Source organism: Euwallacea similis, chromosome 11, assembly GCF_039881205.1.
Source record: "Euwallacea similis isolate ESF13 chromosome 11, ESF131.1, whole genome shotgun sequence".
NCBI lineage: Eukaryota > Metazoa > Arthropoda > Insecta > Coleoptera > Curculionidae > Euwallacea > Euwallacea similis.
The window spans coordinates 3,249,830-3,264,546 of record NC_089619.1 but is presented as its reverse complement, the minus strand read 5'-3'; the positions used below and the strand labels follow the sequence as shown (position 1 = coordinate 3,264,546).

The window sequence follows — 14,717 nt, the reverse complement described above, 5'->3', positions numbered from 1 at the left end:
AAAACCTAATGAAATTTTTTGCTTAACTTCTTCAATAATCTGCTTTATTTTGTGTAACTATGTATGCTCAGTTTCATTCTCTATCTATCTGTAATAATCAATTGCAACCAGTCGAATGACCACAAAACATATTTGTTTACAAATTTCCATATTATGATATTATTATATATTTCATAGTAATTGTAGTTACTTCTGTATAAACGTTAAAAATTTCAAATTTCAATGGTACATTTAGGGCTGGACTAAAATTTTCCTGAAATCAACGAACTGCACAAAAGATGACTGCGAACACTCATAACTTCAGGTTCTGAGGAACCTGAGGATAATCCACAATTTAAGGATTATTACCAACAAACTTTCTGATAATAGAAGTTAAAAGTAGAATCTTCAAATCTTAAGCAACGCTTTACCGTTTCTAACTTTTCGAACCATGATCAGTAATTTTTTCCTTCATTTAGTAAACTGCAGAATGCGAAAACTCTTTGTAACTAATTATTGAGTACTTCTAGTAAATATTTCTCTTCCCCTTTTTTTCATTTGGTGACCTGAACAATGTGAAGATTCTTCGTAATCAATTGATTACTATTAAGAAGTATATCTTTCGTTTCCTGAAATAGAAGTGAAGAATAAAACTTTTTCCTCGAGTTCCAAGTCTTTTTTCTACCAGTCTAGTCTTCTCTCACCCCTTTCACTCCCACACGATGACTCGTCGTAACGAATTATTGAATCCTCCAATCAGTAAATTTTCTGAAATCAAAAGTAAATAATTAAACTTTAAAAACATCAACAAGCCTTTATAAGTTCTAATCTTTCTAAATACCCATGAACTCAGAAATTCTTCAAAGAACAGTAAGGTGCCTCATGGTTCATTGATTAACATCAGCAAATTTCCTGAAACCAAAAATGAAGAGGTTTTAACCCTAGAATCTCCTAATCCAGAAGAGTTGATCGAGTAATTCCTCTTGATCCTTCTTGGGCCTCTAAGGGGGGCTTGGGCTATCTTTTCCTCGTTAAGATCACGAAGATACTGTAGAAGGTTATCACTGTGATCAGGTTGAATTGCGTCCGTTTTATTAATAATTGAGTAATTGGGTGATAAGTCGGCATTAGTTCAGGTTAGGATTATTGCATGTTAACCAAATTTGATAACTCTAAGAGTTACTATGTCGAAATTCTGGCAACTTCGCCAGCAGTATAATTTCCACGGAAAGGACGAAATCGGAGTATTGGGGAATAAATTTATTTTCAAGAAATTTATCTTGTTGGTAAATTTGTTAGGATATTGATATAGTGGGCCTAAGGGTCTTCCAATACTGCTGTTTATTAACCACATCTATTGTTTATCAAATTGTTAACTAGAGCTGCAATCAGTGTAGGTAGCATATCTTATTACGTATCTCATGCTTTAGTAGATATGCATCTCTCTAACGTTTTACATGTTAACACTTTGAATAGAATAAACCTTTCATCCAATCGTACTCGCAGGAACATCATTTAGTTCGATTATTAATGCCTGCGGCTCTAATATGTAGTATCAGCATGGGACTTTTATTCTAGCTTGTTTAAATTTTTATTGCTATAATGGCAATAGAGTGAAAATAACAATTTTATTACTGTAAAACCCCCTTTATTGCAACAGATTAAACGATCTATATGGTGATTATTGCACGAGTAGTCATATACAGCATTAATTAATTTTATAAGGTGAGTGACCACTTACAAAGAGGTCAAGCTGGAGATCTTTAAAAAAAAACCTTTCTCAAAGGATGATTTTTCAATGCGGCAATAAATTACATCCTCTTCTACGAAATTAATTCTTTGTAACGCGAAACTGGCACTTGCAAAGAAAATATAAGCAACAAAAGAGTGTTCTTATTATTTTCTGGTACATTTTACGCCAACGACCATTAATTAAAGTCCATTAGTATGTCTCGTTTCTCTCACTGGCCACATGCTTTTTGAATTCTAATCCGTTAAATTTCCTACTGCACTGAAACTCTTTTCAAAGTTTCACTGACAACCTCGTGACTATACGGAACTAATTCTTAACCGTTCATTATTAGGTTCCGCGGTTTCACTACTGTTAATTTTCCTTAAACGTAAAACCCATAAATTCTTCAGAGAGCCTAGCAAAACGGGGGAATTCTGAAAATGTCTCCTTAAATCCCATTTACGCATTCTATAACGTGTTGTCCTGAAATTTGTTAAATGGCAAAAAAGCTGTCCAATGGAAAAAACGCATTTGAAAAGCAGAGAAAATGGAACATCAAAATACAAATATTGATCTTAACCAATCAATTCTGTGTTATTGTTTCGACGAAATGTGCCTGTTATCGTCGATCAGTCTGCGATGACTGATTATTTTCGTTATCCTTGTGGCGATACTCTAAATACTTTTTTATTTTCTCAAAATAAGTCATTTTTCTTCTTCGTAAATAATATTCAGTCAAGTGGATAATGACTACTATTAGTTAAAATAAACATATCTACTTCAACAAGTGGATTTAATCTGTGCTGAAAAGATTTATAGTTGCTAGCGCCTACGTGTGCCATTCCGCTAGAATAATGGCAAAGAATGTATGCAAATTCTGAGATACAAACCAGAATTTGTTATACATACGAACGAACGTTTAACCAACCGTGAACAATAATTTTTGTGTAGCTTTTAGTTAATCAGTGGCACTTTCTCGGTTCGGCATAAAAGAGTTTTTGATGTTATCTTTACTTAGAAAATCGGGCGTTACCCGTGTTTGTACGAGAGAAACACCTGTGCTATCTAACATATCTCGATAAAAGCTGACGGACGAGACGCTAAAAACTATATCAGAATTGTTCGTTTAAGAATAAAAAAATCAAAAATTTTTGCGAAATAAAAAAAATTTGGAGTTGCACACTTCGACGATCTGTTGTGGGATCGGCGATTACAAATCAATTAAATTTTTGCTTTACCAGAAATTAAAAATTTCGGAGGAATGAAAATCTTATTAAAGAGTGGTTGTTTCTCACGGATTTTCTATTTTAAAGGGATTTCCGCAAAAAGCAAATTTACAACGAATCTCCTTAGTGGCATGTGAAAAATGTGTCATAATTTCGAACCCCAAAAATGTTTTCCCCTTGGTTTATTTGAGAGGGATGAGAACATTCATAACAAAAAAGATAAAACATAAAACTCGAAATTTATGGGATTTTGGCGTAAATTAACGCTTTCTGTAAGCAATTCGTCGGAAATTACCTACAGGAAAAATCGTCCTTTAGGTAGTAAAAGTGAGGGCCGAAGGATTACTTAGAGAGTTACAAGATTTTGATTTAAAGAGTTCTATTAATATAAATCTAAGGATATTCGGAAAGTCAAGGAGTTACGGGCCTTTGGAAAGTTCTGAGTATCTTTTAGTGGTTTTGATGAATATTCTGAAAACGTCGATTCCCAGAGTTATAGGTAGAATTGAGGGAACTAATCTGTCCGATATTTGACATGAATCTCTTAGTTTATTTTCATTATCTCTCTCAATTACTTTAACAAATTGCCCTGCGGATTTCTTAATTCAGGAAGGGGAAAATTAGTTCTAGTTATTCGACATTACTTTATAATTTTTCCGGTTATCTTCAGTTTGCTTCAAAACTGTTATACATCCGCCTGTTCTCCTTCAAATTCCTAGGCATCTAAAATTTTCAATGAATTGGTAATGATATTTTACTGAGAAGGCATTTCACATTTAGCATTTAGCCTAGTCTTCGATCCTAGATATCATAAGTTGAATTAAATTAGCGTCTTACATTTCTTAAGTTTTAATCAAGAACTTTCTTTGAGTGTTATTAGTCCAGGTGTCTGAAATAGATTAATTAGATCACCTGTTTAATTTAGCATCTGGAATCGCACATTGAAGACTATACAATGATACATATTTGGGCAATTGCAATGAGGATTAAATTGTTAATTAGAATGATTAGTTTTTTAATGGTTTAATAGCTTTTAATTTCCCCACTATCGCATTACTATCTAAATTATATTATTGCAGGTAGTTAATTACATACTGAACCTCCTTTCAACTCTTAAAAAAAAATGTCCATTCAATCAACGACCTCTTTCAGCGTTTTTTGTCCATCAATTAATTAATTAACTTCTAAAATTCTACTATCATCCTCTTCTCTTTTCCGGTTAAATTGGCTAAGTGCGTAATTTAAATAGCAGTCAGTTCATAACAATTATTAATTATAGCTCAGATTTTAAGGCAATGCGAGCCCACAATGTAATTTTGCCCAAAAAAACTGCCAAGCAGTTTGACTGTTTGGCGTAAACAACTACCAAGCAGTTTTTTGTCCCATTAATGACTGTTGGTGGGCAATGTTTTGCCCCCATATTTACTTGAATCTTTACAAATTACCTACCATTTTATTATCCAAATATTCTTTAAATAAACAAATTTCAGAGCCATCAAGCTGTGGCTAAGAACCATTAATTAAATCGCGATAAATTAAATCCGGTTGTTGGTTTTATTACTCTTCAATTCATTAATTTCGGACTCTTCAGGGGGAACGCCGTGTTGGAGGAAATTTGTGTTGGCGGCATATTCTTGCAAAGACGCATTAGAGGAATTCAAGCGGTTTTGCCTCGAACAATAAAAGCGATAATTAAATGGAATAAACATAAATAATTTGCAGGAGGGGCACTGCAATAATTGCCGTTGTTTTAAAACTTATAGTATTTTTATTATCAGTCGAAACTGCGAAAATTCCTCTTAGCGGCACACATTAAATGAGTTCCGAATATAGACATAACAAAAACTATGTTTTTTGAATTATTATTACAAATAAGTTTAGTAGGTACATATTATTTTCTAATTAAATTTAAATACAGCTTTCACCAGTCTCATCGTAAGTGGGAGTCATTATCGATGCTTGGTTGCACAATTATTGAGGGAACAGGGGGTGACTCATAATACTCTCTTTCTTTTTGTAAAACGTGAGCTATATAATTTTTCCCCACTATGTTGTCTAATTCACTTATTACCTGCTGAATATTTTCCAAAGCTTCGCCACTTAAAGATAGTGACTTTTTTTATGATCCCCTAAATTATCTCGATTGGGTTAAAAATGCAATAATAGAGCAGTAACTGCAAAATTGTACGTCCTTATACTCATTTTTGAAATTTAAAGCCTTTATTACGCCTAATAATTCTTTTTTCGTTGTCTTTTTTTTGGAATGTGTACATTTTTGTCCCTCGTAAATTTTATTATGTGCTGTATCTTTGTACTATTATTAGGGGACTTGACTAGTAACCGGAAATGATGAGGCGTTATCCATTACAATGACTGAACTACGGGAGATGTTTGGTAACAATTGTTTGACGATCCATTTTTCGAATAGTTGAACAATCATGTCTTGGTGGTAATCAGTAGAGCATTGGCTTATATTTTTAGCGGACCAGTCATTCAGCAGAAATCCACTTTCAGTGCCAGCGTGTAGAATAATAATTGGTTTGCTTCTCGAACATGAAGTACCTAAACTACAACTTTTTAAATTGTCTACCCAACATACAGGGTGTTTTTTTATGATTGTGAAAATTTTTAACCACGGATTCTACATCGAAAAATAATGCCAGTTCGCTATATAAACCATATTCCGAAAATGCTCCGTTGAAGAAATACAGGGTGTTGAAATTTAATTAAAAAAATATAAATTTACAACTTTTTTCAAAACGAATAGAGATAATTTAATAACATTTTGTAGGTTACCTTTTATTAACAAGAATTTATAAAGCTTTTGAAAATTACTTCCTCCTACTTCAATACAAGCATCTATCCTTCGACGCATTGCTTGTCGAACCCATTCAAAAATTCCAGACGTATGTCGAATTGTCTCACAAGATGCTCTAATACCATTTCTTAATTCATCCACATTTTCTTTTTTTTTTCAAAATTGAACGAGGAATTAAAAAATTATTTTTAATTTTGGAAAATCCAATGGCGTGTTATTTGTTAAATTTCAACACTCTGTATTTCTCCAACGAAGCATTTTGGGAATACGGTTTATATAACAAATTGACATTATTTTTTTATGTAAAATTAGTGATTAAAATTTTTCGCAATCATTAAAAAATACTCTATATTTAACTATATCGTGAATATCGAACTACAGTTTATCTAAATAAACTATATATCTTCCTAACTGTCGATACTCCCTAATTTTACGTAAATAATCTCTTCACAAACCAACTATTCGTTGTGCCTCCATTACCACCACTCTATTATCAATCTTTTTATATTTAAAGCCGCAGTCTATAATAATAACTCGCAATGTTACCAAACATTTGAAATTATAATGGGAGTAGACTTTTAGATTTTCACGAATCATTTCTTGTGTAGGTGGCGTAAATTATTAATCGAATAAAATCTCTGTAGCCATCCTCAATTTGTTTAAATATTCGATACATTTTTTTCCTTTCAAAGCTATGGTCTATAGCATTTTCTTCTTATAAATCGTCAACAATGATAATTTAGTCATTTCGCTTATTCTTGTTACGATACTTTTAACTGAACTATGATGATTTCTTTCTTTAGTCATAAATATCCAAAACGAGATCACTACTAGCCTCTGCAGGATTCGTATTTACTTTATTTTCCAAATGGTCTTCAAAGGGCCTCCATAACGCCATACCTACCAAATTAATATGCTTGTAATAATATAATTAATTCTATGAAAGAGATGCATATAAAATTATGAATGATTTAATTTAACTCTGCAACACTACAAATGGGCGACAAAAATTCAATTTTTAACGCCCTTCGTCGGCGCCACTGGTTCCAGTTTGTTTGCACCTACGAGTACCGGTCTCCGTGTGCAGTGGCGGCGCATCTCAAATATTCATCGTTTCGCAACCCAGGTCGAGGCAAAATTCGTTTTGGTCCGTTGACTTAGGCACCTGAAAGGTTTCTGGGTTCCGTCACCAGATAGTAGATGAATGTATGATTGATTTTGCATCTTCTATAGACGATGTTTTCAATTGATATTAAAAATACTATACATGGTTACTTCTCATCGGCAGAACTCAGTTTCTATTAGTACCATTCTCTGTTTCATTTCACTCAATTGATGTGGACTGTAAGTTGATTTTGGGTTCTTCAATAAAAGGCCAAGGATCTTTGAACTGTTATTAGGCAGATTGAAAATCGCTACAATTCTCGTCCCTTTAAAATCTCGGGAACTGACGGATATGCTGAAGCTAACCTGAATTAATATTCCCAAGTGCCGTTTTAACTATATTAAAATCTGAAAGTGTATTGATAATGCCAATTTCGTACTTACACCTGTTTCCTTGTTTCAGTATCCCCGAAACGAAGACGACGGATCAGAGCCGGACTGGTTACCATTAAGAAGATGAGGTATTTTCTTAGGACCATCTTTCAGCTTTTAGAGTTCATTTTTATTCTTATTGTGTTTCAGTAGACAATCATGATTTTGTTTTGACCCTTGTCTTGGAAAATAATGGCAGTTTGGTATAATTAATTTGTAATTAGAGGCCGTAGTTTAAAAACAATTATTGTAATCAGCTGCGTAGAAATTAAAGAGCAATGAAAAAGTTTTAAAAAGTGATGTCACTTGTGCCATGATGTCTGTTCCTTATTCTTAAGAATTATTTTCAATATATATAGCGCTTAAAATTATTATAAAGCAAGTTTTAGTTTGTAATCCTGGATCCCCATTGATTACATGGCAAATTCGTAGCATAATAAAAATATGCATACAAATTAGACTAATTTTATTCTCCACCGGTGTGCATACGACGAACAATACCACAAAATTGATATTGCTAATGCAGCTCAAACACATATGTACATATTACACGTACAGATATTTTAAATCATGAAATTACATTAAGATAATTGAATTTGGAATACGCATAAACCCACATCAAACCCAGTTAAAGTTAAAAAATTAACGTTATTGTCGCCACTTTCGGGGGAAAGAAAGATTGAATATAACAAGAATTTTCTATGGAGAGCTGAAATTTATAAGAGGCATGCAAATGGATTACATGATAATGTGCTTAAATTGCCAATAATTCTACTGTATTAACAATTGAATTATTGAAGACTGCAGAAATCCAGATTTGGCAAGCCCCGCAGGAATTGAAGTATTAATCGGAGAAATTTGCAACTCCAATTGAGATACTTTGGTATCTAAACTTGTTTGGAAGCTTAGCGAAACCCAAATTAAGGTTTGAGTAAAATGTCACGCTTACTCGAGTTGCGAAGAGCGAAATTATGTTTGAGTAATAGTAATAAAAAGAGGAAAAGAAAATTAATGTCCAGATTCCGAAATAAAAATCTTGTTTTCAGTTTCAAAGGCTTATGGTCTCCATTAAGGTCTTTACTCGCTACTGCTTTCAATTTTGCTTCTTACGAAAAACGCTATTTTTCGCACTCTTAATCGTCTAAGACCAATTAAACTTCTCTTTTCTTTAGGACACTGCCGCTATACTAACCCGAGCAAATTTCCAATGAAATTCAAATTAAAAGTCGAACAAAAAATAGCTCTCGTCAGCAGGTTACAATCAAAACCCCCAAGACGAAATTACAACTCCATTTATTTCCTCTAAACCTCCGAAATACCTAAATACCGTTAAGAAACCAAGGAATGTCTTAAATTGCTTAAAAGCAGCTTCGGTCTTAAATTATGCCCTTTGTGTTTCGCGATTAATAAAGTTTTCATGTTATGTTCACGAAAATTATATTTATCGTTTGGTTTAAGGGATGGAATAACTGAGTATAAGATGAATATTTTATCAAGACAAACGTCATGGACGTCAGAATATGATTTAGTCTTATTATAAAATTTCTAATTTGCAGAAATAAATGGTCCAACATCTTTTTTATTCTTTGCAAATAAGAATAGAGTTTTTGTAAAAAAATCAATCCAGTCTGTATTGCACACACGTGGAGCTATCGGGAAAAACCGACTATGCAGATGAACTTAACATCTGTCGTTGACTGCTAAGAATTCCACAATTCCCTCCATGCTTTGAATATCTTACAATTTTATCAAAATGGCGAATGAGCTTATACTAACTTGAACCAACTAATTTTGATAACATATTCCTTTCCCTTTTCATTCTTTGGTTGGCAGTTTTTGTAGATATCAATCTTCCGCACGGTCAATTCAAAGTAGGAACATTATTATCTTTCTTTATTTCACTCAAAACTGCAGATATTTCTCTGCATTAAATTTCAGTAACATTCAGAATTTCCGCAAATTTTCCTTATTTATTGTTTATCCAAAAATAGCAATTATTAAAAAAAAGTAATTTTCTTTTGGAGACAGCGATCCATTTTTCGTGTATTTCTAACTTAAAAATGCAAAAAATGTCGTCCGGAAATCCAGTCCAGATTACTTCCCATTCTAGGGATACACTTGAATTCGTAATTCTTTTAGAGAAGCTTTTCCGTCCGGCTAACTCATGTTAGTAGAAACTCCTATATTCAGCAAGGATTCTGGAGATTTTTTCTTTCACTTGCCACTAAAAATCCAAAATATTATTTAAATTTAACCTTGTCTAAGAAAACCTCTTTGATTTTAGAGATAATAATTTGTATTGTAATAATAATTTATAACTTAAAAATGCAGAGAATTTCAGTGTGAGTGCCAGCCTAGGTTACTTGATATTTAAAGACGTTTTTGGGATTATTAGTTTTTGCAGAAAAAGTTCCTCCGACGCTTGACTGTACTTCATTGAGCTCTGTTTCACTCAGAAATGCATTAAACTTCGATTCACTTGAAATTGCATTCTTGCTGGATTACAGACAGACCAATCCACAACGTAACAAAATATACTAAGGACACCCAGAAACACAGATTTTCACCTGGCTTGTCCATTGCAATCATCAAAAATATCATTTTCATAAAATTATCTATCAAATATTAATTAACTCTTCGTTCAGAAAAACCTCATCTCCTCAATATAAATAGTATAAAGCATCTAAGTTTTTGATTGAAATTCATAAGACGATGTGGAATTATTCTGGATCAAACATAAACCTACAAAATTTACTGTTTTTCTTTTATTTTGTTTGAGAATAGCGCCTCACATACTAGCAAGAGTTGTTAGAACGGTAAAATTGCGCCCTATTCTCAGTTAAAACTGATTGAGAATGAGAACATGCTTATTGAGGATGAGGCCACATATCGGTTCTAATTTCGCAAAATATATGCAGTTAGTTTGGTTTTACGTTTCTTCGGTAATGGTTCCTTGCTAACCATCCAAAAAATTCTGTGAGTGAACTGTGAGTACCAAAATCGGGACTTTAACCTCAATTCTTGCTGAGAATTAAAAATTTTGCTGTACTGTCCATTCAATCCACTTAAAATACAAGTAAATTTCCATCACTTTTGGACAAACTGAGGTAAAAAAAATGATGGATTTTGTCACAAAAGGGTTTTCCATTATGTATATTTCGGTAAATATAGCAAAATTGAAATCAAGATTTAGAATTGAATTTCCTCGTCTAAGCTTTCTATAGAAATTGCCCTCTTTTCCTCCAATATTGAACCAAAAATTATTATTGCTACTGCAAAGCTTGTTAGGTGATTAGGTATTAAAACCAAAAAACCATATTTTTTTCTAAAATGTCCACACTGCGGACCAGATTTATAACTTCATACTACGTGGTCATTCCATGGGAAATACTGTAGCTATAGATGTAGCTGACTTTTTGATTAAAAAGTGAAAATTTTGCGTAGATGCAAACCACAAATTAAGGCACACTGTTATTCTGAACTTTTGCGTTGTGTTTTACAAATTTAGATTTTTCGTTTTGCTTAATTTGTATGAAGAATAAAAAGTACATATATAATGCAAATATTTTATGTCGCATATGTTCCGTCGAATGGGGAGTTTGTTTTAAACAGGAGAGAAAAACGTTGGAAACATTAGTGTTGTTTTCGGTTCGTACCTACCCATTTCATTGTGTACATTAGTGTGACTGAACCCCACGTTATTTTTAAAATTTTTTCTTTCATTTCGATTGATTACCGAGCAAGATTTACTGGGAGATACTGAAGTAAAATTAGTCGATCAAATAACAAATGGAATATTACTTGCGTTTTTTCGACAATAACAAAGCAATAAACCCTATATACGTTAGATTCATGCAATCTTATTTAAACGTTCACATTTTCCAATAAAGTAAAACCACTTAAAGCTCTGTTCTTTAGCGTCTTTAGCATCATGTTTCAATAACCCACTGGGATATTTTCCCGGAAAAATTCAATTTGCCTTCGTCCTAACGCAATAGTGGAGCGCTACAGGTTGGTACTTCATCTTTGTTCTATTTTCGCCCATTATAAAAAGAGAAAACTTTTTATATATTTTTCAGTTAATTTTCGAAGGAAAGTAAGAGGCAATATCTCAGTTTTGAGCTTTAAAAATGATATCCTGCCACTCTTAACTACACTCTAATAATGTTTTAAAGTCTCAAGGTCCCTCAGAAATGGGAGACTTGGCGAAGAAAGGGCCACATAATGATGGATAATTATAGGAGCTGGTTGTAGGAAATGTGGAAAGTTAGAATTAATCATAGGACTCCACAGTAGTATACTAAAAGCCTATACTGAAACTGGATAGTATTTGAGAAAAACATTTACCAAACTCTATAGGATTTTATTACTCAGGTTAGTTCAGACTAGTGGGTATTTGCACCAGCGGTGAAACTTCTAACTGACTCAGATTAGACTCGCTAATGCGGTAACATAGAATTTTTAGTTCCAATTTATTTGTTTCCAAATAATCGAGTATTTGGCTTCCAAGTCATAATAGAAACTGATTATAAATGTTGAACATCTCGACTCGAAACAACACAATAATGGAACTTTTTCCTTTCAAATGGCTATTTTTTGCAGCAGGTGCAAACTTTAAAGCTGCCTTTAAGGCATATTTCGCAGAAGTAATTTACGAAATACGAATCTTTGTAGAGGAATACCGGGAAATACGCCAACAAATTCCAAGTAAAAAGTTTCAAAACTCACATATTAAAATTTTTATTTTAAATGGACCCGGTGTTGCTGACATCTAGTAAACACTTAAAGTTCGCTTAATTTTATTCAGTCTTACACCCAACTGTTATAAAATAATAATTAACAGCTTTGGAGGAGTCGGAGGGGAAATTCCTGCCAAAGCCCTTTTTTAAGTGGTACGTCTTTTAAGCCGAAATAAACACAAGATAAAAAAATGTTTGGTAACTCTAGCCTAAATCCAAAGTGGGGACCAACACTTCATCTTGAGGTTGATCGAACTCTCCAATTTTCACCTTTAATTGGAGCTCAGGAACTGGCAGAGGATAATTTAAGGGTATGCAAAATTCCCCTCCAATGGATAATATTTCTAGCAAATTCAAATTATTTGAAAGAACACGTTCAAAAACTTTGGTTCCACTCCTACTTTCATTTCTTTCATGTAATTGAACAAATAAATACTTCTAAGCTATCTGCAACTTGATATTAGGGAAAGGAAGACTTTTCTAATGGATTTTGTGTGCCAGAAAACGATACGGACCCTTGATGTAGGGGATACATAGGGACTTTTAATTTCTAATTTTTGTCCGAGGAGTTCAGGTTAGTTCAGGCTAATTCTCAGCAGCTAAGCCTTCCTTAAAAAAGCTCTAATCTTAATGTATGAGTTTGTGCTATGTCGGTAATCAGGATACCAAAAGCTATAACTCCTGCCAGGGATTCCAATTTGACTTAGATTGTGGCACAGTATGTAAATGTATGTGTGTGATATGTGGAAAACGGTGTCACAAAGTGCAAATCTATTCAAAACTGGCGTTATGATTCCATGAAATTCAGGCTACAAAAGAAAGGCACTTCCTCGACCTCTAAACAATACTCAGCCAAAAGGGTATTTAAAATTCAGCGTTGATAGTCAACGAAGAAATTTTAATTTAGCAGCTCTCTTTGTTTCGAATACAATGTTATTGTCATCGGACAACTTCCAATGTCCACGAACGAAATTATCTCATGGAGGATCCGAAGAACGTATATTTTCGTGCGGTCGCAAACAAATAATAGAACTTATAGTACCTGCAAATGTGGTTGGTAAAAATTCTAACCAGGTTAGCTGCAGTTAATTGATAATTGAAGCTACAAAATTAAATACTCAGTGGGTAGTCTGAATGAATTATGGCTAATGGATATCAGCTGCGCTAACTGTAGTAAACAATTAAATTCGATTCATTTAAGGCCGAAATTATTAACGCGCTGTTAACTTTAACTGCATGCTAATTTTTACAAAAGCAGTGAAATACCGTCTTAGTGTTGGTCCTTCGTTTTTAAAAAAACTGGTTTCATATTGATCATAAAAGCGCTCAGAAATTCAAAATTTTCCTTTGCGAACTTGACATTATGAACCGTTGAAGTGAAGAAATTCAATCACGTTATAAGTTTATTGCAAAGAATGTAATTCTGGCCAAGTAAGTCAACTACACAATGCCTCGTCCAGGGGTACCATCTCTAAGAGAACTCAGTAGTCAGTTCCCAGATACTATACACTTTTAAAATTAAATGGAAAACCGCAACGTGACTAAACGATGGGTTTTCTATTAAGCCATCATAGGAACACAAATGGGACGTTTTAAGTGTTCATCACTCCTCACCCAAACTAATTAGTTTGATTTTAACCTCGTTTAGAGACCCAGGGGAGTTGCTTTCAGATGTTGAAATAAATTATATTATGTGATAAATTGCAGTTTTTGGATCATTTTCGAGTCAAGGACGAGGTCTATAGTGGCTTGCAGATTTTTTAAAATCATGAAACTTTAGACAAAATGATTATTTAATTTCTCAGCCGTCTTAGGAATGCCCCTGATTTTAGATATTTAATAAATGGAAATCCCCAGTAGGATACAAGATTTTCTAACTTACCCGTTCGGAAACCACGAAAGTTCTTTAAAAGTAATTAATTAATCCATCAGCCTTCTTAGAGGCACCTCCGGAATCAAATATTTAAACCAAATTGAGTTTTATGATAAACAGAATTTTTATAAGTTTTTCCAATTCAAAAACTAACTTTATACGAACCTACGGAGTTCAATTTTTTTTTACGAATTTGAAAACCGTGAAATTTTTTCCAAGACAAAATATGTAGTCAATTTTTTTAATAATGGACTCATGATAGAAAAAAATAACAACGCATCACACTCCAGGAATCAACTCCCATAACATTTTTTTCTCGCAAGGTAAATCTCTGAAAGACACCCGACCTGGTTCGTCTCGGACACTCATCTGACCATGAAGACAGGGGACAAAGTAACCCAGACGTCTGCGCACTAAACACTTGAGGTCTCATCCTGAATCCCTGTTCCATCCAGGATCCACGTTAACATTACTTCAGGTAGGGAGATGAAAGAACCTTTCCGGTTTCACTTTGTGCTTTCCATACTTCGCTTCCTTTCTTCCTCATTTTTTCTCCTCGCAATGTCTTCGAGCGCGTCTGTCATCACGTTGCGCTCCTTGCCCCCTTTAACAACAGTGCTGATATATCTTTGGCACTAACCGTTGTTCCGCTTAAATACTTTAATTTACAACTGAATTCCCCAGGAGCTGAATTAATCCATTAAACCCATGTACCGCATCCCATAACTCAACACGAAGTACCCACTCTCACGTAGGTGCCTTCAAGAACAATGAACCGACAATTCACGTGTTAGCACTTTCATTTGCATCGTGT

The 14,717-nt window shown here is 33.6% G+C and overlaps 1 protein-coding gene across 3 annotated transcripts in view; it reads left to right on the top strand.

The window, feature by feature from the left end:
* The window catches only part of LOC136412088 (uncharacterized), a 29,189-nt gene extending 21,443 nt beyond the window's left edge, over positions 1-7,746 (top strand). Inside the window, exons 5-6 of one of the 3 annotated variants that reach the window (XM_066394984.1) lie at positions 7,323-7,380; positions 7,445-7,746. In XM_066394984.1, the coding sequence (XP_066251081.1) occupies positions 7,323-7,379 (57 nt within the window). In that variant the 3' untranslated portion in view covers position 7,380; positions 7,445-7,746. Of the gene's footprint in view, positions 1-7,322 lie in introns of all 3 variants that reach the window. The other 2 variants (XM_066394983.1, XM_066394982.1) reach the window with 2 other exon arrangements.
* The last annotated feature ends 6,971 nt before the right edge of the window (positions 7,747-14,717 follow it).